Source organism: Pocillopora verrucosa, chromosome 5 (genome assembly GCF_036669915.1).
Source record: "Pocillopora verrucosa isolate sample1 chromosome 5, ASM3666991v2, whole genome shotgun sequence".
Taxonomy (NCBI): domain Eukaryota; kingdom Metazoa; phylum Cnidaria; class Anthozoa; order Scleractinia; family Pocilloporidae; genus Pocillopora; species Pocillopora verrucosa.
This window is the reverse complement of record NC_089316.1, coordinates 27,270,840-27,296,430: the sequence shown is the minus strand read 5'-3', so window position 1 is coordinate 27,296,430 and position 25,591 is coordinate 27,270,840. Positions and strand designations below refer to the sequence as shown.

Sequence of the window (25,591 nt, the reverse complement as noted above, 5' to 3'; positions counted from 1 at the left end):
TTCATAATTTCATGGGGATGCCCGCTGACTGGACCGCTGGCTGTGAATTACCTTACGACTTTTCGTGCACTGTTATACAACATAACCAAGCTCAAAATAATTGATTTTTCGGAGCAATATTGTTATGAGCGCTGATAACAAGATGCCTTCGCCTCACCGATTACTCATAGTCGGTGCAGGGCTAACAGGGTCAGTTACAGCTTCCTTGCTGCGCAGAAAGTTTCCAAAGGATGCGTTGAATATCACTTTCTGGGAGAAATCTCGCGGAGCAGGGGGGAGAATGAATACCAACAGAAGCGCAAGTGATTCACGCTGTACCGTGGATCTTGGAGCACAATATGTAACAGCGACACCGGATTATTACAGATCTCACGAGAGGTACACTGACTTTCACATCCTCTTAGGTTGAGTAAATAGTATGTCTAGCGGCAGTTAGTTCGAATGGAAGGCTGTTGCATAACCACACCAGGAAATAAATCCTTTACATCTTAGCATCGATTGGTGCGCTTATTCTCCAAACTGTTCTCGGTACATTTCTTAAGGTGCTGACAAGGAGAATTTGTTTAACAATCGAGAGCTTCTTTAGATGGTGATCATTTCCTTTATTCTCATGACCTTAATGTTAGATTCAGGGGTGAAATTGTAGGGAGAAATTAGATGCTAGTCAACCTTAGGGTCCGTTGGGTTAAAATAGGTATCCATTGGAATAGAATAGCCTGAATCCATTTTCACTTGTATATGAACACCCTTCCTTGAACTTGCTGAGTGGTGAAATACTAATAAAAAGTATTAATAGCTTTTCAAGAGCTAATGTAGTCCACTGCCATATTTGCTGTGCAATCCTTATTGCTGCAGGGTAGGTTGAATCAGTAATACCAAGTATGGCAGGGGGTTTAATAAAAACCAGTTACAGATAGTCTACTGCTGCTGAGAAGACCTCTTACCATTGTCTGATCAGCTTTCAAGCAGGCTCTCTAGTCTGAGTTTTGCCTTCCAGCCCCTTTTCCAGGCATAGCCACATTCTAAACAATCAATAGCAGTATAAGGAAAAAGTTACTGAAACCCTGAGTCCAATTTTCAGCCTCGAGTGACAAATGTGTTAACAATTGCCACTTTACCATCCTGACCCCGCCATTAACAAATTTCATGGCAGTGTTTTTCCAACTTCCTTGAGCATTTTGGAGGGTGATACTCCCCTAACATTACCTGAGAAGTGGTTTACACCACCCATATCAGTTTCACTGATGGTTTTTTTTACGGTATTTCTTAAGCAGACTGGACTTATCCCTACCCAACCACCTCCTCCCTCCCCCCTAGCCCAGATAGGTGATCCTCATTTTTGGCTATGGAGAAAGTCGTATTAAGAACAGTTCTCATGGGAAGAAATTATATGGAAGACAATTAGGCTTTAACTTCCTTTTTTATTTGACTCAGAATCTTAGCAGGAGGTTTTCCAATACAAAGTGGCTTCAATAATCCCTGGGACTGGGAGGTTAACTTTCCCCTTTCTCTTCGATATCCCTGGGAAATGATCCTTTAGTGCACTGTGTGAGTTTTTTGTCATTGTTCAAGTCTTGGATGACTATAGTTACTGTGCTGACTGAATAACTGTATTGCATGAAATAGTTCTCTTTAAACACGTTTTCTACAGATTTTGAACAAACAGGCAGCTCGTGATACTACCTTAGCAGTATGTGCAAGAATTTAATTACTCATGGGAGTCATCAAAAATTTTGGTGGACAAATGTAGAAAATTTGTCAAAAGCTTTGTCAAGTGATCAATTCTGAAACTAAAACTTTTTTGCTCCAGTTTCTATCAGGAACTGATATCAGCAAAAGTATTGGTACCATTTAATGGAATCATCGAAGGAGAAAACAAAAAGGAAGGAATGAAAAACTTTACAGCACCGTCAGGGATGAATTCCATAGTCAAACATTTTCTGAATTCTTCAGGTAAGTTCAAATATAATTTGATTTTAAAATAGGGGGGACCTTTTGCTTTTTGAAAGTGGAAGAGTCTGATTTATTGCATCAGTACTTCATGGCTCAATTTTGTTGCCCAAATTTGTGCATCTTTTGCTAGTTTGCCTAAGGCTTTTTCTTTCCTTGTGTATTCTTTAAGCATATTTCTCTGTCCTTGTATGGACCTCACCCAATTTCCATCTACGATGGAGGCCTTCTGTCCTGTTGAAATCTAAACAGGCTGAAAATCAAGCCTGCCCCTCCCCCTGTTGTGAAAATCAGAATCAGCCTCACAACTTAAGTTGTTCAACAAACTTTCCTGAGATACTCTGTAAACACTTGAGAGTGTTTAACCCTTTACACCCTAACATGAATATTCATATTCTCCATACTGTTCTCTATACATTTCCTAAGGTGCTGATAAGGAGAATTTGTCTAACAATCAAGAGTTTCTTTCGTTGGTGATCATTTCCTTTATTCTCATGACATTAATGTGTGATTCAGTGGTGACATTGTAAGGAGAACTTAGATGCAAGTCACTCTTAGGGGTTAAAAGGTTAAAGCAGATTAAGAATATTATGAAGTCAACTGTCATGGCAAAAAGTTGTAGGTACATTCTTACCTTTCAACCTAGTCCAGCATATTTTGACAAATTTGCAACCAATATTGAAACACACTTAACCCTTTAACTGCCAGATGTGATTAAAATGTAACCTCTCCCCATAATCTCCTTACATTATCCAGCAGACAGGTAACGAGAATACTCAAACTTATCAGGTAGGAGTTTTTATCTTGATTTAACACCAAATTCTCGTAAATAATTTCCAAGGAGATGTCCATCAGCTAGAGAGGAGAAGTAACAATAAGATCTTGGAGCTAAAGGGTTAATGTTTATTTTTCTATACTTTTTCAGAATCCAGCGTTTTCTATGAAACTCATTGCACTGCAATAAACAGATTTGAAAACCCAGAAAACATCAGTCAAAGCGCAAAACTCTGGTTAGTGACCGACCTCAAGGACAACACAAGTGAATTCGATTCTGTTATTGTAACGATTCCTACACCACAACTTTTAAACCTGAAAGGTTCCATTCAAGATTTCCTCGCGAGCCAACGCTCACTCCTGGAAGCCGTGCAGTATTCTTCGCGGTATGCCGTAGCCATGTATTTTGAACAAGGAGTCAAAATTGACGTGCCGTGGTGTTCCAAGTATGTAACAGGCAGTCCGTGTGTACGGTTTTTATCCGTGGACTCGAGGAAAAGATTTGGGAAAGGTAAATGAGTTAAAACCTTAAAAAAGGTCTTGAACGATGTAATTTTTGAGAAGCCACGCTCATTACTTGAAGATGTCAAGTTTTAAAGAGAGGAGTTGAACGAAAACAGTGATACCCACACAAGCATCCAACCCCCCCCCCCCCCCCCCACTTTCACAGCCTCGGAAAGTTCAGTTCCAGCGTTCCCATTGGTTCTTTAAGTGTAGATTAACAGCTCACGTACCGTAGTTTGATCCGTTAACAGAAAACTATCCGCCAGAAAATGCGTTTCATGTGCTCCTTTCGCAAGTGAAAATATTCATTACTAATATATAGTTATACTTCATTTAATCCAATGCACGAAGGAAGTAATGCGTTCTTATTGACTGAGAGGGATGGCCAGACGGGAAAATATTTGGCTTGAGGTCTTGATGTACAGACCAGGTGCAGTAAGGTCCATGTGTCATGACCGAGAGCCCAAAATTTTCTTGTCGGGCTGACCTTACTCAGTCAATAAGCGTTGTACAGTATCTTTTTTCTTTTGGCTGCCAGCACGCGGGTCCTTACGGCTTTTTACAGCCCCGCCTATGCTATCATATACGACTCTTGTTAGATCTTTGATAAAGTGCACGCGTGGCCGGATGCATCATGACGATGAAAGCCATTGGTGTACACCGAACTACAAAAATTGCCAACAATCTAATCTCTCTTTCAGATCCCGAAGACATCGGCCCATCTCTCCTGACACACACAAGCGTGCCATTTGGAATAGAACATTTAGAGATGGACATGAACGATGTCAAAGAGATTATCATATCACACGTGAAACAAATACTTCCCGACCTTCCAGAACCCGTGAACAGTCGCTGTTTAAGATGGCGGTATTCTCAAGTGTCACGCGGTGTTGATGGTTCTCCAGGATGCATTGCGTTGTGTAACTCTCCGCTGCTGGTTACTTGCGGTGATGCGTTCTCTCACTCGAATTTCGATGGTTGTATAGACTCAGCTATGTCTGTAGTGGACACATTTTGCAAAATAACATCCGTTAGCAACCTGTAGGTTTTTGCAAGGTGGTGGATAGGTCATGCTTTGCGCGTGACGTGACAGAATTTTCGTCAAATAGTCACGTAACGTTCCTTTCTCCTGTGGACATAAGCGTAACCTGAGAAGTCAATGACGATTTCGAGCTGGTGCAAAGGACATGGGCTATTTTTTTATTACAGAATATGAAGTCACTGTTAGATAAGCAGATTGACTTAATCCTGGCGTTTAAATCTAAGAGGGCCACGACTGTTGTAAGACAGCCATTTATACATTAAAGGAGTTGGAGGACTGATTGGTTCCCAGTCTTCTTTATTTCGCCGTCCGCACGGTAGCGAAAAGTGTTATGGGTAAGGTCGGTTTTTCTCTCTCCTTCGTATCAACCATTTCTTTTCAATCTCTTGAACTGACGTGCCGTGTGCTACAAAAGGCAACCGGGACGAGTCCGGATGCAAAAGCGCAAAGTGTTTTGGGTAATGTTGTATACGGGAACGAGTCAGGATAGAAATTTGTTCTGCTTTTTATAAGGTGTGACTATAAAAACTAAACACTGAACAAATTAAAGATGTTGGCGCATCTTTGTTGGGCTGCAATGAATACTGAATGACAATATATTTTCTAAAATCAGACTTTTATTTCCTAAAAGTGATGCAGAGTTATTGTTGTTAAAATTGATCGCATGCAGTGACTTGCAACATTGTATTTCATTATTAAAGATCCACTGTACTGTAAACAATATAGCAGGTTGAAATCAGACCGCATTGAAATTAACCCTACACACACTGACATCAGTATGCAAGTTCTCTATACTGTTCTCTACACATTTAGTTGGCACGAGAATTGTTTAACAATCAAGAACTTCCTGAGAACACGATCATTTCCTTTATTATCATGACCTTAATGTCTGAATCAAGGGTGATAATGTTTAAAGAAATTAGCTGCTTATTCATCTTAGTGGTTACAGGATTAAATGAGATTTAGATGCTGAGTTCTACATCATTTCCTTTCCAATTCTAAACATTGCAGAGTACGGGGTTAGTTTGAGTCGTCTAAAAAAGAACTTTCCTCAGCAAGGACTCAAACACTGGAAAATTCTTTTTCACAACTCACTAATTACTTGCATCATGTAATTCTTTATGGCTTTCCCCTGTAATTCTACTCCATAACTCTGTGACATGAAAACAACGTCACAAAAGATCTTGTTCCTAGGCCTTTGCTCACCATTGGAAGACAAAGTTTTGGGGAAAGAGTGTGTGCATTGGTCAGCCCAACTATCTAAAGCAAGTAACAGGGGTCGCTATTTTGGAAACTTTGCAATATCTACACTAAGGAAAGAAGTACAGATGAGAGAAAATAATTTTAAAAAATCAAGCTCCTCTCCATTTCTTGGTCAATCGAAAGTCGATAAAAAGGCTTGGATCAATGTCAGTATCTAAGCGACTGCATACCTACCCCTCCCGGTATCAGTTGACTTTTGTTGGTTTAGGGGAGGGGTAGGTGCGCAGTCACTCGGATACCGTCATTAACCCTTTAACATCTAATTCTCCTTACTGTCAACCAAACAATTCTTATAATGTTAGTTTGGAGAATTTAGTATTGGATCAACCAATTATCCCCAAATTGATATTTTCCCCCATTCTCATCACTTGTCTGGTTGATATTGTATTGATATTGTTAGGAGAAATTCTGTCTTGGTCACTCATGGGAATTAAAAGGGTTAATTCTAAAGTGTTATAAAAAAAACCATCGTTTTTCCTATCATACCTAATTGATAATAATACCTAAATACATATTCCTTCTGTGTATCTAAGAAGTTTGATTAAAATAGCCTCATTTTCTATGGACATTTGGAATTATGAGCAACAAAATAAAAAAAACAGGACTTGAGTGTCGTAAACGTGCAACGTCTGACAAACTCATGTTGCGATGCTTTTGGAGGTAGTTACATTTCTTGTTAATTTGGTGATAAAAGCTCTGTACAAAGTTGTCAAATGTGGGATAGAAAACAGTTCTCATGACAAAAAACGGAACTAGAAGATAAACCCATCTTGTAGCAACTTATTCTCAAAATATATATAAAATCCATATAAACTTCAAAGTACCATGATCAATAAAAGTGTCATCTTTTCAGCTCGGACGGATAGCTATAGGGCGTTGTATAGCATGGGCGTGGTCTTGATAAACAGCTCTGCCATAGCTCCCATTAGAGAGGGTAGGGCATCACTGTTTCGACGCAGATCTTCTCCCTCTAAAAACAAAACGAATAGCTTTATTTGTTTAATGCCAGGGTCGTCACCCCCAGAGGAAGGAGAGCGATCATTTAACGAAAATAAAAAGGTTGAAAAAAAAATCAAATGAGATTGGAGGGCGACAAGACGCGCTGTGGGAAAACCGTAACCAGTAGATAACGCCTTAAAAATGTAGCCCGTGTAAACATTGAACCAGAGGAAAGAGCACGAAAACGATTCAACATTGTAAACGGCGAAAAAAAAGAGAACCACTAAAAGGAAACGCTAATAAGAGTGGGGAAATTACGAGCCAACGAGCGCGAAACACATAACTAGAACGGTGACAAGGAATGGTAAAGGTGACAAGATTGCGTGACAAATTGAGTCGCCATCTTGGATGCTAATTCAGTCATGTAACTGGCTCGTGCCTAATTTGCAAAGGAAATCCTACTCTCTGGTTGGCTGTGCCCGATAGATCAACCGTGTACCACTAAAATGGCCGTCGCCTGGAAGTTTAAACACAGGCAATGGTGACCGAAGCACATGAAAAATGTGAGGAAATGTAGCTACCAGAATTTTCCGAAAGTTCCATCAAACATTGGCATAACTCACCACTAATGGACTTTCTCAACGTAGTTACCAGGAAAGGTTCCAAATGAATGCGTCCTTGAAGATGTGCCTACAAACCATCCGTCATCGCATTTTTCCAGAACGAGTACTTCGTCACCTTCTTCAAGTCGAAGCTCGTCTTCGTTTATGGGTTCGTAATTGTACAAAGCACGATACCTGAAAAACAGTGAAACAGAGTAAACCGCAATAATTATCTTGGAACGCGCTCTTTCAATCACTTCACCAGCTTCAGGGCGCTGTGTTACAACATACATGTGTCGAAGTCTGACCTATAGGCAGTAACAGCGGCGGTATTACCATACCTCTCTCCTTGCTCGTGCCCTATTGTGATTGGCTCATCAATTATTGCATGCGCGACCACACCACCAGAACTAAAACGAGGCTCCGCTGGCTCCTCGATGTACTTTACTTGTGTGTGTTTGGGAGGAGAAGCCTGGCTTGGATACATAGCCCCCGAGGAACTGGAACCAAATAAAAAAGAAACCTCAACATGGTATTCTCCGTCACCATAAATAAGTCATGAATTGGATGATTTCCGACCCTTACCTTCTGGACTGCTGCTGTCTGTGATCATAACTAGGTTCTGGTCTTCCAAAATCCGGTTCCTAACATTTAAAAACAATTTACTGGTGACAAACTTCCTCAGAAATCGCGTCCTCACGGACGTAAAAATTCTGACGACTAAAATTCATAGACAGCTATTGAAACCAGCAAGGAAAATTTACAAGTTGACATGAAAAAAATTTTACTACCTGCTCCACACGGACTGACTGAACTGGTTGCACTTGTTCTTGACGAATGACTGCAGGAAAATGAAAGAAAGCAGTCGTGAATACCACAAACAAAACGTCCGGTCTGTCATGATTAAAAGATTAACTGCCAGCTCATTTTAATGATAAACAATCCCACACGATCTTAAGGGTTGTCTTAAATTTTGAATACCTTTCCAAACACAAATACTGAAGTACGCAACGACAGCTTTACCAATCAGAGCGGACGTGATGCTTTTTCAACCAAACAGGTTTAAATGGAGCGCATGTCCATTGAGTGTCGTAAAATATAAACCAAAAAAATCTGAACCACCAATCACAATAAAGAGACATCAGAAGGAGCCAATGAGAAATCAAAGTAAAAATAAGTCAACTGCCTGAAGCGCGGGAAAACATGGTCAACCAAAACGCGGCTGGTTTTAGTTTTGAATTTGATTGGTTGAGGAACCAATGAGAAATCAAAGTAAACACAAGTTAACTGCGTGAAGCGCGGGAAAACGCGTTCAACCAAAACGGCTGGTTTAAGTTTTGAATTTGATTGGTTGAGTAGTCAATGAGAAATCAGATTAAAAATACGTTAACTTCCTGCAGCGCGGGAAAACGCGGTCAACCAAGACGCGGCTGGTTTTAGTTTTGAATTTGATTGGTTGAGGAGTCAATGAGAAATCAAAGTAAAAATAAGTCAACTGCCGGCAGCGCGGGAAAACGCGGTCAAGCAAGACGCGACTGGGTTTAGTTTAAATTTGATTGGTTGGTAAAGTGGCGTGATTTTATTTGACCAATCATAGAACTAAGAAAAGCAAAACCAAAGTAGTTCCCGATTAAATTCAAGAGCCAACTGACTGTTGCTCCAAAAACTAATCGTATGTGGCTTGACGAATTTTGGTAAGAGCTTCCCTCACGACGATATTCACTGTTGTATCCGATTTCCACCAAATATCTTGCAGCCGTATTTTATTCAAACGAAAATGTATAGTAACCTGCCCCAACTTCTTAAAACAAAAAAATTTGACATAGTGAACTGCCTCTTCAAGAACAAACATACCTTTAACTTCCGGTTCGCTAAAAACGTCTAAGTAACTTGATGGTACTATGCCTTTTCTGTCACCAATTCTTCCTTCGTACCAGTTGGCGTCTACTTTCCTCACTAAAGCTATGACATCTCCCTGGAAGACAACATATTGTCTAGTCAGTCCACTTAGACCAAATGCGGAAAAGAAATAAAATGATAAAACTCGTTTCGATTGATTGCGGTCAAAGGAAAATTGAAGTACCGGTACCTACTCCCCCCCCCCCCCCCCCCATTAGCCAATCAGATCAAAGTAAAGTATTAAAAAGAGCAAAGAGCCAATGAGAACTCACGGTTAAAACAAGCAAACTTCACAAAACGCGGGAAAATGTGAGTGACCAAGACGCGGTTGGTTTTTGAATCTCATTGGTTAAGGGGGTGGCGTGATTTTATTAGCCAATCAGGAACCGAGGTAGAGCAAAACCGAAGTAATTCAGGATTTCCCTTCGACACTCGTTTGGAAATTACTTGACTGGGAAGAAAAAATTTAATATAAAGAAATTAATTCAATACCTTACTACAAGGAAGTTCTCTCATACTCTCTGCTTTAAAGGTGTACCTCAGCCGACCCTCCCCTTCCACAGTCACAGACTGCGTCACTTGCTGACTAGGTGGCCGAGGTTGAGCCTGGGTCTGCTGTTGGGCGTGAGTTGGAGGCTGATGCTGTTGCGGCTGCGCGCGTTGTTGTACAACTTGGACGCGCGGAATTTGCTTCTGAGGGACTGGGACTGGTTGTGGTTCGGGTTCTGGTTGTGGTTCGTCTTCTTCCTCTTCGACGGGTCTGATCTAAAATCAAAAAGCAAAAAACTGCCTAACTCTCCGAAGCGACATTCATACCGAGAAAACATGATCAATCATTCAATAAGATCACGAGAATAAAGGTACCGAAGGAAATGTATAACAGTCTCGACTCGAGTGCGTCATATTATGAGGTAACAAAAACACCTTTGAAACGTGTTTTAGCTTTGGCGAGAAAGAGATAAAAGTTATCTACCTCCACATAATTTTGAGGGAAGATTCCCCGCCTGCCATTTAATTCTCCGTCAATCCAGTTCTTGTCCACTTGTCTGCGCACGTTGATTATGTCACCTTTTCTAAACGAAAGTTCCCTAATAGATAAAAAAAAAAAAAAACTTTCAGGGTCTCCATAAATGCACATTACTGAAAAAGCCACGGAATAAGACACATAACTTTTTTTTCAAAAACGAGAACCGTCACTATGTCTCCTACAAGAGTGCATAAAACTTTAATGCGTTAAGGACTAAATGTGTGGGGGAGGGGTTCGAAGATTTTTTTTGGGGGGGGGGGAGGGGGTGGGGGTCACATGGTTTACAGGCAATAAATCATAACCTGTCTCCTTCAATTTTCACGTGGACTTACTTATCAGTTTGCCCCTGGAAGCTGTACAGAGCCCTCGCCAAGAACTGAGGTTTACTTGCTGCCCTCCTGGCAGCTTCCTCCTCCTCTTTTCGCTTCCTCGCCACCTCTGCCTCGTACTCCCTTCTCAGCCGTTCTTCTTCTTCCTTCCTTCTAAACCTTTCCTCCTCTTCCTGTCTCCGTCTGAATTCTTCCTCTTCTCTTCGCCTCCGTTCCTCTTCCTCCCTCCTCCTGCGCGCTGCATCTTCCTCTCTTCTTCTAAAGACTTCTTCGTCGGAAGGAGGCTGCTGCCTGACTTGTAGCTCTTCCGATGCAGTTCTTGACGGAACCTGGGCAAAACCACCACAAATAGGAATCACTATAATAAAAGCTGGCTTCCAAAATGACCAAGATTAAAAGTTGAACCCTTTAGAGTGACTAGCATCCATCTTCTCCTTTCAGTATTAACCCTAAGTCAAACTTACATTTTAATCAGAGGTGATGAGAGTAAAGAAAATGATCACAAATCTAAGAAGCTCTTAATACTTGGCTATTCCTCCTTGTCAGTACCATGGGAAATGTACAAAGAACAGTATGAAGAATATGCAACCTGATGTTAAGGTATTACGAGAATCCTGTATTGTTATTGGGAACCAAGCGTAACTGATCTGGAGTTCAATCCTTTAACTTCCATGAGTGACCAAAACAGACCTTCTCGTTACAATATCATTACATTATCAAGCAGAAAAGTAACGAGAATAAGGCAAACTATCTATCAGGGATTAGTTAACCCAATGACAGATTCTCCAAACTAACATCATAAGAATTTTATGGCAACCGGGAAGAGACCTTGAGAGTAAAAGTAAAACTTGGGAATATCTGGTTTTATAATCCATTAAATATTTTTGCTCACGCTTGACCGCAAAAATAAAACAGTAAAACAGTCTTCCATTGAAAAGCTCAAACACTAGCCTGCAAACGGGAGGGGCGTAAAAAAATCCTACGTGACTCAAACTTCGTGCCCGCCTCGCGCTTACGTTCGCCTGAAAACAAAACAAATCAAGTTACCGTTCTTCCCCGGAAGCGGCTCTCATACAGGCTGGACGCGCTGGGAGGTTGGTTCTTTTCTTCCATTTGAACGGTCACAGACGCTGGAGATCTCCGCTGATCAAGGTAACTTGTACGAGGAGAGGACGAGATATTCACTGAGGCGGGCGCCGCAGGTACAGGGTCTTGGAATCTTCGTTCTTCCCCGACACTCGCTGTTACCACAATTAAAGAAAACAATAATAATTTCGCATTAATTATACACCACGCACGTAAGAGTAGTATACGAGGACATTTAGGTACACAGCCAATCAGTGGAGGGTATTGTGTACCACGTGGTGCGAATGAACCAAGCATATGGTCGGGTAGGCATTCAAGATCACGCCTAAGCGTCACGCGGTCACGCGCAAAGGATCATACTGTCATATGGAATCCGGCCATTTGATTGGTTCATTCGTACCATGTGGTGCAAAATACTCTTCCCTTATTGGCCGTGCGCCATACTGGTCCCGTAAACTATTTACTAAGGTAGTGTTTGCCAGAGATTTTTAAGAGCCAACCACAAAATGGCAGTTTTAAGCGGTAGACCTATGTCAAAGCGAAGCATCAGCGTTAAAAACTTTGCACGGTGGCCAATTTTCGTCATCAACTCGATTAATAACCACCAACTTGTCTTGGTTGAAATGTGACAGGCGTACTGCTAAAGTTAAAAGTGTCTAGAGGAGACAGAAAGATGAACAGAGGATACTAACCATATGACGGCCTCTTTTGAACAATGTAAGACTCCGGTTCTTCAATCGTTTGAACTGGAACCTCGACTCCCTTTTGCATGTCTTTGTACCACGCTGGAACATGACCAGTACTTGGTCGAGAGGATCTTCGTTCTCCACCCGGCTGCCACGAAGCCCTCCTGTCAATGTCATTACTGGACCACGCTGGTTCAGGTTGTGATGAAACACTGCTGGTGTAACTATTTCTGACTGGTTCTTCGTGTACGTAATCTGATTTTCTGAGAAAAACATCATTGTCTCTATGATCCGGAGACGGAGATGCGCTCCTGGGTGGAGTCGAGGAACCAGAGCCGCCTTCGTGTTCCCTGACAGTTCCCTTGGCAACGTCACTTGCGAGTAGGCCAGATAAATTTGAAGAAGCTGGTTTAGGAGAGATGAAGATTTTAACATAAACTTACGAACAACAGTTTTTTATCCTATGGATATCGTGCAAAAGCGCTATTGATGAAGACCTGCTCTCAGACTAGAAATTAGTGAATGGAATCCCCGTATGTATTGTGCTGCAAAATTTGGTTTTAAATTCTTACTGAGAAGACAACACTTACTTCCTGCACTTGAATGCATTTCCTTGAACATTTCCTTGTACCACTTTCCACCCCTTGTGATTGACTATGAAACAAACAGATGATAAACCAATAATATATCAAAACCAATTAGTTGCCGTCGCCAAAACAATAATCGGAGGCAACTGCGAGGGAAGTGTGGAGAGATCGCGAAGAGTGAGTCACGTGCGAGAAGAAGGACGCGAGAAACACGCACGTCTCGCGCACTTTCCTCGCACAAGCCTCGCGTTCGCCTTCGCTCGCCTGAAAAAAAAAACGCAAAATAAACGAAGCCCATTAAACAAGGTTGTGGGGTGCAGCTCGTCACAGCACTTGCGGTATGTTCCCTCCTCAGAGGAGCATCAACTGTTCCCGATGAGCTTCATCAGTGATCAAAGCAAACGTTTCTGGAGACTTACTGGTCGATGCGGTCCTGGCGGGGGGTTACCCGTCTCTGACTGTGTGTGTTCTTCACTGTATTTTCTGGGGGGCTTCATACGGGTTGGTGGTGCTACCTTGATTGGTTTCGGGTCTCTTGAGGCTGAAATACAAAGTACATGTTCAAGCAAAACTTATATGAGCAACTTTTAAGGCCTTAAAGATAATTGCATAAATCCACAAATACACCAGCGACAGTACACTGGACAAATTTCCCGCGCGTCCTAGCCCTCGCACGTGTCGCTCCGCTTGCTCGAAAAATGTCAAAAAAATTATGCTCTTTCTTCAGGTCAGTATTTACCTTCCACAGCTGCGTGTTCCTTTTGTTTTTTAAACTGCTGCATGGCAGGTCTTGTCATTGAGGGAGCTGAATCAGAACTACTTGCATCGCCATTAGCCATCATAAACTCGTCCTCTGAGCCAATAGACCCTGATGTTAATCTAAAATGGAGGAAGCAAAATCAAAACCATGAGAGGGACTGGCCCGTGAAGCTGATGGTTTTGGATCTATGTCTGTATCAGAGCAACTGCGTACCTACCCCTCCCTTAACCCAACATTAACCCTGACTTGTTATCAGTTGACTGCCGTTGGGTTAGGGGAAGAGTAGGCGTACAGTTGTTCAGCTGCTGACACTAATCCAGGGTGTTTTCCCGTGCTGGATAAAAATAATGAAGGCGACAGAGATGTAAGAAAGATGAAGATTTGCCAGACAAAATCCACACAACAAACCAGGCAATGCAAGTTAACTAGAGACCATGTGAGACAAAATAAGTGGTTAACATGTTATCTACGACACTTATGGGACACCGTGAGCTGTCTGCATGTGCTCTCAAAAATGAATTGCATCGGACTGCGAAAGGTATTTGAGGCACTTAAAAAAGCACTTCCTGAGTTAATGTGACTGATGGTTAATCAAGAATTAGTTCTAATTAATTCATTTTTTAATTTTTCCATGAACTCATTTCGGTAGCTTAATAAGTTTGAATTTAAACTACAGTTACTTTTACGCGGAAGATATGCTCCTAGTTTTTCAAAGTTCCCTTTTTACATTTTATATTACTACAATATTTTAATCAGATTGATTTACACCAGAAAAAATTTTTGTTACTGACAGTACTAAACATTGATAAAGAAGATTCTGCCCAATTCAGTGGATTTTGAAAATTTATTGTCATTTATCAGAAGTGTTATAATGATTTTACATATATTTTTAAATTCATATTGGCTCATGACATGAAGGCTAATCTGGAGAAATGGTTTAAAATTGCAGCAAAACATTTACCAGTAGTTCTAAGAACAACCTGTAACTACAAAAAGGCCAGTTTGCCTTAAACAAAAGAAGCCCTCTTCTACAAATTACAGTAAAATGATTTTAAGACAAGGCAAGTTGTTTAGGTATATATTCTGTGAGGTTGTTTGTTTACTTGATTTTATACCATAGTACTATACTAGAGCAATTTTTTAAATTGAGTGTCAGAATTAATCCAGAATTTGCTTTGGTTTTACTTTACTTTACTTTGCTTGGTGATAGAAAACTCGTTCCATCCACTCAACCAATCAGATACAAAATAATCATAGCTTTGCTGTTATCATTTTCCCACCCTTAAAGCAGTTTGCTTGTTTTCACTTTAAGTCCTCATTGGCTAGTGTTGCGGTTGATCTATCTTCTGTTGATCGCTGCATTACCTCTGGTTTTTGTTTACTGACACTCAGTTGAAAACTGCTCTAAAACTACTTTCACAGAGAAATTTATGATTCTGTCTATATTTTAAATGATCTTTATACAATCCACATCTATTAATAAGACAAACTATTTCTTGTTTTAATGAAAAAAGTACGAAGGACTTTGAGTGCAAAATTGAGTTATGTAAGTTTGAAATGCATGCATAAGTTAGGGTGCAAAAAGAGAAATTTTCATTAGATACTAACTGTTGATTAGTTCCAGCTCTGTCATCATATCTATGAAATTGTAGACAAGAAGAGGCAAATATGAAGATGAGATTTAATCAGTAAATGCCGCAGAGGATTCCCTTAAATGCTACGGAGAACTTTTATTATTTTTTTTTTACTGCAGGTCAACAGATCTAAAACGGAAGAGCAACTTTAATTTTTTTTTTCTTTTTATAACAGACACCATATTTTGAAGCTGATGATGATGATAATGATAACAATGACCACAATGATGATGTTGCAAAAGCTATACATACATATAATTAACCCTTTAACTCCCATGAATGACCAAGACTGAATTTCTCCTTACAATATCAATACAATATCAACCAGATAAGTGACAAGAATAGAGAAAAATATCAATTTGGGGATAATTAGTTGATCCAATACTAAATTCTCTGAACAATATATGAATTGTATGGTTGACAGTAAGGAGAATTACAAATTTGATCTGGGAGTTAGACAAATAGATTCCATGCTGCCGTATGTCTGTTCACTAATAGATCTCAGAAAATGTGGTTAGAACAAAAAAGTGGCCCATGAAGAGTTGCCATGTAAGTGTGTGATTAACATTTTTATCACATTTTGACATCTTGTGTGACCTATTTCTATTTTACCCAGCATAGCATGGAATTTATTTAATTTGTATGATAAAAAAGCAAAATGTTGTTTATGGTGATATCATCTAAGCATATGTCAAAATTGTTTCAACAATGTGTTATATACATATATGTATATATTGGAAGGTTAATTTTGGACCACAAGGAGAGGATGTACTTCAAATTTTGTACCAAAGAAGAATAAAAATTGGTCATGAAGTTAATCCTCTGTATATAATCCAACTGACTTAAGATGAGAAAAACAAACTTATTAGTAAGATGGTGTTATTTTTGACATAGAAAAAAAATATATCAGCTTGCTTGTAACAAATGCATTATAGCTGTTGAGGGGAGTTACACAATGTTAACAGAAGGACTTCAAAAGATTCAGTAAATTTCTTTTTTTATCCTAGGATAACAATTTACAACAAATACTTGCCTTCTTCCCCCTCGACCAATAGGGCGTGGTTTATCAGTGAATCCGCGAGAGTCTACTGGTGCTCTCATCTGGGCACTGGGTTCTACCAAAAAGAAGAAAGAGGAAAGAGAAATTAGAAAAAATAAAATGTCAAGGCTTAAGTGCAAATTGGCTTTCTTAACCATTTAACTCCCAAGATCTGAATGGTAATTCTCTCCTCTAGCTGCAACACATTTCCTTGTAAATTAGTTATGAGAATTTGGTGTTGGATCAAGATAACTTCTACCCGATAACTTTGAATATTCTCATTAGCTGTTTGCTGGATAATATAAGGATATTATGGGGAGAAGTTTCATGTTGATCACTTCTGGGAGATAAAGGGTTAAGGACATGGCTCTTGGCTGCCATAAATCTCACAAGAGAGGGGTGTATAAGCAAACTACAACCATGTATTCAGACAACTAGTTAGCGCACTGTGAAAACACTGTACCTGAGGATGTTGAGGAGCTGGATGCAGATCGTATTCCCTCCATACCATGAACTAACTTAATTTGCTCCGGAGGTCTCACCACTTCTGATATAATGTTAGGATTCCATTCGTTTGCATTGGATGAATCATCTGCAGTAGAAACCAAGAAAAGCTAAAATTATGTGCATGCTACAGATCAAGATGAAAATTTCTACCTGATACATGTGTGTATTCTCATTACCAGTTTGCTGGATAGTGGGTGGATATTGTAGGGAGAAGTTATATGAGAATCAGCTGTGGGTGTTACAGGGTTAACAGGTTGAAACATGACCCTATTGTGAGTCCAACCAAAACTTTTGCATTCTTGATGTAACCACATCTAACACTTGGCTAATGCAAACCTTCCACTTGTTAAAGCTTTCAACCATTTCCATCAAAGCATATTTTGCAATCTATAACTATCAGCTGACATGAATTTTTTTTCATCTTCCCCTTTACAAAGATAGCTAGTGCCAATCTACTTTGTGATGATTTTTTTTAATAAACAAACCTTTGTATGAAGAAAATGCATTTTCATTATTATTTTCTTCAACATTTCGCCATCTCTGAAAGTCTAAATCCTTTTTATCCCCTCCTCGTGGCATTGTTGCATAAGATAACACTTCATTTGAAGACGATGGCTTGAAGTTTGCTTTGATAGTGTGAGCTGTTCGGCCAGTTTCCATGTCATCTTTAGATTTTGATGAAGATGATGAGAAGAAACTGTTGTTTGTTGCAGTAGAGTCTGGAGATGGCATAGGTCTTCTGAAAAATAGAAAAAAAGATAAAAAAAAACATTTATCAAATGGATTGAGTAAACCATCTGTAATAAAGGGAACTCGAGATGGTGCAGTCTGACTCACAAGTATCTATGGTGTTCTTACAAGAGTAAGAAGAGTAAGAGGGTCTTAAAACATAGACAAACCACTGATTCACCACTGAAAAATGGTTTCATTTTACAGTAATAAAAAAACATTTCATTTTCAGATTTTTCGTGGCTATATTTTCCTCCAAATACTAAACCAAGATCAACCTGCATCCAACACAATATGCAGTCTTCAAATTTGTAAGAAGCTGAGCTTTGAAACAAAACTATCCTTGCCTACATCTTTCAAATACATTACACTTGAGATTTTAAACTTAGAAAACAAATTTTTTGGATCATCTTGCAATTACCAGAGTAATTTTAGTCTGAAAATGTACCACCTGAACTTCCAGAGGTGCAGGTATCTAACACACAGCCTCTTCTCACAATTTCAATTCACAACCAAGTTAATCCAGCAAGGAGAACAAACAAAGGTATTGACCACAGGATGCAAAAATGATAACACAAAAAATATTTTAATGAAACCTAATTAATCAATTTTAATTAGAAATTATTGTCTTACTGTGAAATGAAATCTTATTACTGACACAAGATTAAAAAAAAACTGTGTAAATAACACTCACTCTTTATTTACAATCTAACTTAAATAACTTTATGTAAGGTTTGTATTATCTAAATTTTGTTTAAGAATCAGTGGCCTGTGAAAATGATAATCAAGAAAGAAAGAGATATGCTAACCTATAAATTGCCACCCAGGTAGAAGACAATGAAAGCAGTTTGAATCAGGAAGTGGTCTTCCTCTACTAACATGAGTGACTGGAGGAGTGTATTGAATGAAAACAGAGCTACACAAAAACACTTTTGAAAGTGCACAGGGTGATACATGGAGCAAATAAAATGAGTTGTTTTATTTTACCTCAGCTTCACTGAAAATTGTAAACTAAAGTTGATGCAAATTCAAAGCCTACACAAATTGGAACAAATAACCACTGATGAAGTCTAGAAGCAGAATTTTTGGGTATAAAACTCTAATATAGCAACTTCCTAGTGATACTGAACATTTTCAAGCAAAGCAAAATCTGTAGCCACTGGCGAATCTAAAGGCCACATACCAAGCCACCAAAAGAGCCACTACATCTCTGGATGAAAATTTAAATTCTCATAACTGTCTTCTATAAATTGCTTATAATTTAACTCTGAGAATTTCAAGTTAAATTGAAAAATATACCTTAGCTGATAGTTTTCTTATTTTCTCATTACTCTCCTGCTTTAATCCTTTAACTCCCAAGATCTCATTAATAATTCTCCTTACTATCTCCCATACAGTTCTTGTGATGTTAGTTTGGAGGATTTAGTATTGGATCATCTTATAATCCCCTAACTGATATTTTTCTTATTCTCATCTCTTGTCTGCTTGATATTGTTTTGATATTGTAAGGAGAAATTCTTTCTTGGTCACTTATGGGAGTTAGGGGTTAAAATGTCAATATAGTATTCCTCTTTGGCATTCAATACCAGAATAACAACCAAACAATTTTTTGTTTTATTTTTTTTTCTGTTACATTTTGTTCTTGTTATCCAAATGAGCTTTCAGTCTTATGAAGTCTTCTCAAAAACTTAACCAAACATAAAGAATAACTCCGTCAGTTGTTATTGAGCCAATTTCTTTTCAACCCAGAGGCAATTGCTCACTCAGAGCAATAGAAAAGAAGTAAAACAAACCCTAGTCAATGGCATCCTGATATAAATAATAAAAGGCTTCTTAAATCCAATGTGCACTTGCAAAGTAAAGTTAAATATTCTCCAAGTAATATGTCCAATTTTCAGAATATGTATTGCACCATAAGGCTTCCTTCAAAAATTGATTCAAAATGGGAGAATATTTTTCTGCCATTACAGAAGAAATGGCAGAATTGTTTGTTCATTATAATATCACTCTAAAAAAAAGTCAGTTTTTAACAGCTATTCATAGTTCCCAACACATTGCAAAAAATATCTCACAGCATGATAAAAAAAAAAGCCTCCAATTTGCTTGAAAATATTTTCTTGGACATCATCTGTTCCTTGAAGCTCAAAGGTTTCCTCTTGTCTGGCTTTAAAAACCCAGTTCCCTTCTTGGAACAGAAAATGTCACTGGTAAAACACCCAAAGGCATGCACATTTCCTAACTATCTGGAGACTACTGTTTACTATTTTTGCAAAATCATGCTAAATATCCTTTGATGATAAATTCAGGAGATATTCTAAATTCTCTACAGGATTGGGCAGGATATTTCACTTTTAATTGACACATTGATTATAAAAACACTCTCAAACATTCATATCATAAACAGTTATTAAGAAAGAAAACGGATGTAATTAGGCTAAATTGATAACAGTAACTGATAAAAAAGAAAATGATACTTGTTTGTTTCATTTCTCAGTACATTTACAAGCCTACTTTTATGTTCCAAAGTAATCTTTAGAGAGCCATGCTTGATTTCAATCTACAAGCCTCCCACTTTTTCCACATTTGTAACAGAAAAATTCCAAAAGCTGATCATTTCAGGCAATATAACAAAACATGTGTTTTTAACATCAAATACAAGAAATTCACATTGAAAATATGAACACACGCAGATAACCAAAGTGTCAAGCTTCAAACAATTTTCAAATTATGACAAACCTGCTCCCTACTGTGCACAGAGGCCTTGTATTTGGTGCAGTGACATACATGAACATTCATGTAAAAAGCACAAAGTACAAGTTTATTACAGACTTTTTTAAAAAAGTAAGTCTGCTTACTTCTTAAAAAAAATGCACTATACCATTGTGATAACTTTTATAAGAGTAACATTGCCTAAAACCAAATCTGATCACTAAATATGTATTTCAATAAATTTTGAGGCATCTTGATTAAATTATGTTGTTTGCACCAATATTTTGAGCTAATGAGACTTTATACCTAAAAAAAATTTATAGCACAGCTCTTAGGTTACAAAGGTGTTCAGTGTTCACTGTCTGACAAGCCACAAAGTTGTGAATCCATATGAATGAAATATGAAATTCCCAAACATGAAATTTGAAAATTATATCATGTGAACCTCATATATCTTTAACAATCTGATAACCAGATTTTAACTGTAATAGATCACATATACAATTTGTCTAGATTAAAGATCAGTCTAAAAATAATTTGCTAATTACGTGATCACAACAACTGGTAAAGGTTGTACAAATAGAAATTTTTTTAGGGAACGATAACAATGTCATTGGGAGGCAATGAATGTATTCTGATGAAGATTAAATATATTATGCAAATTTCACATTTTGTAAACAATGTCCTTGAATGGAAAAATAAATGAAAGATTGCCTCTAAATGCATAATTCTGAAACAAGATAACTTGAAAATGTAAAATATCAATGAAAAACGGGAAGCTTTCTAGTAAACAGATCTCACAAAGCACAAAGACATGACAAAATTTAGGACTAGAGGATAAACATTTTATGTAAATTATCTATAGAAGGTAAGGTTAATTTCCAATGTACACTTCAAGTATAAATGATTACACACTGAAATCTATCTTGCAAAACAACTCTTTCGAATGGGAGTCAATCTAGAGTTTTATCCAACATGGGTGAGCAAGCAGTGTTTTAAAGACACAAACATACAGCTGAACTGCCATGTTTTAAACAAAAACACAGGAAATGGATGTTCATTTGTATGCTGTGAACTTAAAATATTCCAAAATGTAGTTTATTATTGGCAAACATTCTCTCTATTAAGAGCCATCCACATGTACCTGTATATCATGAAATCTTAAGGATGAATAAAAAACAATGTATTAACTAAACTATACTGGAGACACGTAGTGTATCATGACAGTTATTTCATCCTTCATGAAAACACAATTCACTGTTACCTGCTAAAACTGAATGATGCTCTTGTCACAACTCTTGATTCACTAGCCATGATGTATGAGAAATTATTCACTCTGGCTGTTTGATTTAAACAGCAAAAAGACAGAGAAAACAGGCAGATAGCTGGATTCTATATTTACCCCTTATCCACCCCTACTTGTAACATAATAACTTTATTTCTCGAATAACATACAAAAACAACACATGCCATATATGGAAAACCCTCATCAGCAATCAATTAGGCATCAATTTCACAGAGACTTGCAAAAGGTCAAATATTCTGCTCTTAACAAGCAAAATTAATTTCCATGACCTACAGTTGAGAGATTGGTTTCAACACCAGGAAAAAAAGGAAGGTTAAAAAAATAAAAATGCATTCTAGCAGATGTAAATGATAAACATACAATATATATCAAATTAAAACAGTAGATTACAGACGAGAGACAGAAGGTTGTCAAAATCGGTTTAACTTATCCCAGAATCATTCGATCCAATTTAAAAATTATATCAGAAACAACTTTAGTGTGCCTCCAGATCATCTCTTTTAAAATGCAGACACAATTTAACATCATCTGTTTAAAAATTTATCATGTAATCTCACTTTTGAGTCAAAAATATACTTGTCTAGCAATTTCCAGAGTGCTTTCAGCTTACCAAAAAAAAACAGTGACTAATAATAATCATCTCCAAATGGTTTTTTAAGATCATTAAAATTTTCAAATATCTTCAGCTACTTTCTTCAAGACTCTAGACTACATAAAATATTGCTTCATTTGTAAGAGAAGATTAAAGTTATCCAAGGAAGAAAGGCAGAGGTCCCCTAATAAATTATTTGTAATCTCTTCAATGATAAGAAAAGTAAGAAAACACAATATTATTGTAAAATAAATCACCCATATATCATTCACACATCTTCACTTTGAATTGAAAATTAGGCTTACAATTAAAAAAGGATTAAACTTAGATGCTGAAAAGCAGATTATGTAAATTAAGTTTCATTTTGATTTTTGAGTCACTAAAATATATAGCTTACCCATTTGATTTCAAAAATACGAGTTTTAAAACCAATTTCTTCCAACCAAGCAATATTAATTGAGCAATAATTTTTATCTTGCTAATGATCAAAATGGAAACAAAGGGAAAAATTAACTGAAAATTTTTGTCTGTAATTAAAAGCCAAAAATACATTGGAAAGAGAAAATATCATATTGAAAGACAAGACTGAATAAATAAAACCTCTATTGTATCTTTTTCTCTTGCAAAAGAAGAATTTTTGTTTTCTTTGACCCTAAAAACCTCTAAAACCACCTAACATTTAATTTCTTTTTACAATATCACCTCTGAATAACACATCAAGGTCATGAGAACCAACTACAGAAGCTTGTGATTGTTAAACAAATTCTCCTTATCTGCACCATGGGAGATGTTTTGAGAACAGTATGAAGAATCTGCATACTGATGCTATGAAATGTGTTATTGAATTAGAGGAACTTTGGAAAAATTCAAACCATGACAAATCTATTCATCTTCCCTGTTTCAACTGATAAGTTTACACAAATAAGAAAAAATAAATTTTAATTACAAAAATAGTCAAGGTGCAATATGTAGTTCTGCGTCATAACTTACCTACAAAGGATCATTTTCAGCATAGATCCTGTCTTTTTAATACTATTCAGAGCATCACTGTGTGTCCACTCTTCACAGTTTGCATTATTGATAGAGCGCACTAATAGTCCCTCCACAATTCCAGCTGTGTCAGCTTTACTGTTTGGTGTCACCTGTAAATGGATTAATTAACAAATATTATTTCTGCCCCATATCTTCTCTGTGCCCAAGATCTGATTTTAATTCTCGCCTCCAGTTTCTATACATTTCCTTGTGATTTGATGATGAGAATTAAAAAGGATATCAAATATAAACCCTTGTCTAATATGTTTGTCTATTCTCACAGCTAAATACAGGAAATTGAATAAAAGTTAAGAAAATAATTTAAATATTCATCACTTTTGAGATTGAAAAAAAATCCTAAAATCTTAAAAAAGCATTCATAAAATAAATTTGAATTTCCATAACTTGATATCTAAATAAAATTCTGTATGGTTCAATCTAAAGGAAAATTTACCTTAAGGTACAACAGCTGACGAGCAGTAAAAAACTAAAGCATTTTAAATAATCTTCTCATAAATATTGAAATACTCTAAAAACATGTCTACAGTTGTAACTTGACATCTAAATAAAATTCAATGTGGTTCCATCTGTGAGAAAATAAACTTTAATATGCAACTGCTGATGAGCAATAAAAGGCTGAATCTTTTATTTTGCTTATTATTTTCTTCTAAATATTTCAACATTCTTGAAGCATAAGTCTGCTGCCACATGCAACTTCCAAATAGTGGGAAAAAAGGAAAAAAATTAATTTCGGATTTGATTAACTAAGTGAATTTTTTTCTCTGAGCAATAGATGAATTTTAATTAGTGAACTGGGTAATCGATGTTTGAAATGAAATCCATCAGATACAAATTTATCAACAAATATATTTGGGAACCAAATCATAGCTTAAGTGTAAACATATCTTGAATGATTGAGGCCGGATAAGCTGTCTCGGATTTTATATTATGTGTGGGATGATCCCGTTTGCCACAATAATAAAACATGCCACAACAAAGTTATTCATCGGTTCAAAAAAACACTAAGATTTGCGCGGGCACTAGCTTGCGAATTAAATTGTCATAAACTTTTCCAATAAGACTGCCGTTGACGGATGCCCCTTTGAGCATGTCATAATTTAATTACCTTAGTATTACTAAATTATCTACAACAAAATGGAATTCTAGTGTTAAACTTCCAATCAAAGTTGTCGCTCCACCATCAAACCGCAGATTAAACTGTGTTGATAGTAGATTACTGCCTGAGGCATCATTTCAGATGCGTTTCGAAATCGTTGGAAACCGGGCTGTTTATTGTATATTGTTCCTCCCATAATAAATTAATCTAACTCTTTCTAGCAAAAAGCTTATTGAAATTCCTATGCGTAACATGAATTGTGCTTTTGAAACAAACTCTGTTCCACGCGCAACAATTCGAGTTAAGCATAATTCGATTTGTTCTTTGCGGCAAGAGCTTAAAATAGAATTCTCGTTTAAAACAACATTTAAAAAATATTACGATAATTTACGGCGTTCAGATTGTTGTATACTTCAGAGAAAAATTTCTTGAATAAATAATAGAACTTGATATTACGAAGATTATTGATCACCGACGCAAAACCCACGCAAACCATAACGCTATTCATGAAACCAGCACGAAATCAACAAATAAAAAAAATTGTTAATTCCACAAGGAATAATTCAAATCAATTTATAAAAACCATAGATTTTGAAAGGTATACGTTGCTTGTTTGGTTGTAACACTTCTCTCATCACCAGAAGACGATGACATATCTGTGCAGTTATGCACCAAATGTAATTACGCTGAAAACGTTTCAAGTCCTTTAAAATGTAGCGGTCAAACGCGAATCAGATAAAACCGAACTAATTGCTGCTCTAAGCAACGGCAATTGAGACTGCTAAACTTGAGGAGAAGTATACAAGGCGCTTTTATCCGGAATATATGATTACAGTGTTGATAAAATTTCAGCGAAGGCTGTGATCATATCTGTCAAATCCCAGTCAAGGTGTATCGAATATCTCTTACAACTTTGAAATTTGCGAATTACCAAACATAGCTAGCGCGCTGTTTGCGAGATTCTTATGAATAACTACGCAAAGGTCTTTAATTCTGGAGATGTAGTTGAACGATTTATCTGGCATTTCAAAGAAAATATTGCGCCACGAATAAGTAGCCAACCTGAGTAAATACGTCTAGTTTATGTTTCAACTCCGATATAAACGGACGCAGTTTTGTGTTAAACCACTTGAGGTTGCAGCCAAACTCACTTAAATGCCCGTTTAATTAAAATGACATGCAAAACTTGCAGGCATTTCATAACAACTAACCTTTGCAATTCTTAAAGGTGCTCGAAATTCCTTGCCTCCTTGCAATCGAAAACCCCAAGGAGCTCCGCCGCTCAGCACAACTTCGTAAACTTCAGAGGACGCCATTATCGAGCGAATAGCAACAACGATTACCCATGAATCCCTCCGCCTATACCAGCTTGACTAGTGAAGGTCAGAAGACCCTTACCATATATGGAAAGTTCGCGCTTGTTCTCAAGCCCACTTAATGATAGTTTCCAGAAAACTTGTGTTAAAAAGTTCCCCAAT

The 25,591-nt window shown here is 37.5% G+C and overlaps 2 protein-coding genes across 4 annotated transcripts; one reads left to right on the top strand and one right to left on the bottom strand.

Moving 5' to 3' along the window:
* The first annotated feature begins 9 nt into the window (after nt 1-9).
* On the top strand, nt 10-4,896 carry LOC131777465 (renalase-like). The gene is made up of 4 exons (XM_059093768.2): nt 10-378; nt 1,811-1,953; nt 2,876-3,235; nt 3,930-4,896. Exons 1-4 carry the CDS (start codon nt 125-127, stop codon nt 4,271-4,273), a joined length of 1,101 nt encoding a protein of 366 aa, XP_058949751.2. The 5' UTR covers nt 10-124; the 3' UTR covers nt 4,274-4,896.
* LOC131777464 (sorbin and SH3 domain-containing protein 1 homolog) lies at nt 4,868-25,442 on the bottom strand. 3 transcript variants are annotated; one of them, XM_066167066.1, is made up of 20 exons: nt 25,325-25,442; nt 22,955-23,106; nt 17,114-17,367; nt 16,585-16,713; nt 16,116-16,197; nt 15,057-15,086; nt 13,428-13,567; nt 13,108-13,229; nt 12,692-12,755; nt 12,108-12,506; nt 11,377-11,570; nt 10,333-10,658; nt 9,947-10,061; nt 9,466-9,738; nt 8,929-9,049; nt 7,866-7,915; nt 7,660-7,718; nt 7,416-7,574; nt 7,096-7,269; nt 4,868-6,503 (listed from the first exon to the last, which is right to left on the bottom strand). In XM_066167066.1, the coding sequence occupies exons 1-19, from the start codon at nt 25,427-25,429 to the stop codon at nt 7,098-7,100; spliced, it is 2,946 nt and encodes a 981-aa protein (XP_066023163.1). In that variant the 5' UTR covers nt 25,430-25,442; the 3' UTR covers nt 4,868-6,503; nt 7,096-7,097. The 3 variants fall into 3 exon arrangements, with proteins under 3 accessions (XP_066023163.1, XP_058949749.2, XP_066023164.1); XM_059093766.2 differs by lacking the exon at nt 15,057-15,086; XM_066167067.1 differs by lacking the exons at nt 22,955-23,106; nt 25,325-25,442 and adding an exon at nt 21,331-21,481.
* Nucleotides 25,443-25,591: the final 149 nt, after the last annotated feature.

Excerpts from the sequence above, each read along its gene's own strand:
- LOC131777465 (XM_059093768.2), top strand. The coding sequence starts at position 125 with ATGAGCGCTGATAACAAGATGCCTTCGCCTCACCGATTACTCATAGTC. Across the intron at positions 379-1,810 it reads TATTACAGATCTCACGAGAG|TTTCTATCAGGAACTGATAT; the intron begins GTACACTGACTT and ends TTTTTGCTCCAG. Across the intron at positions 3,236-3,929 it reads GAGGAAAAGATTTGGGAAAG|ATCCCGAAGACATCGGCCCA; the intron begins GTAAATGAGTTA and ends TCTCTCTTTCAG.
- LOC131777464 (XM_066167066.1), bottom strand. The coding sequence starts at position 25,429 with ATGGCGTCCTCTGAAGTTTACGAAGTTGTGCTGAGCGGCGGAGCTCCT. Across the intron at positions 11,571-12,107 it reads TCAAAAGAGGCCGTCATATG|CGAGTGTCGGGGAAGAACGA; the intron begins GTTAGTATCCTC and ends TTGTGGTAACAG. Across the intron at positions 7,270-7,415 it reads GGGCACGAGCAAGGAGAGAG|GTATCGTGCTTTGTACAATT; the intron begins GTATGGTAATAC and ends ACTGTTTTTCAG.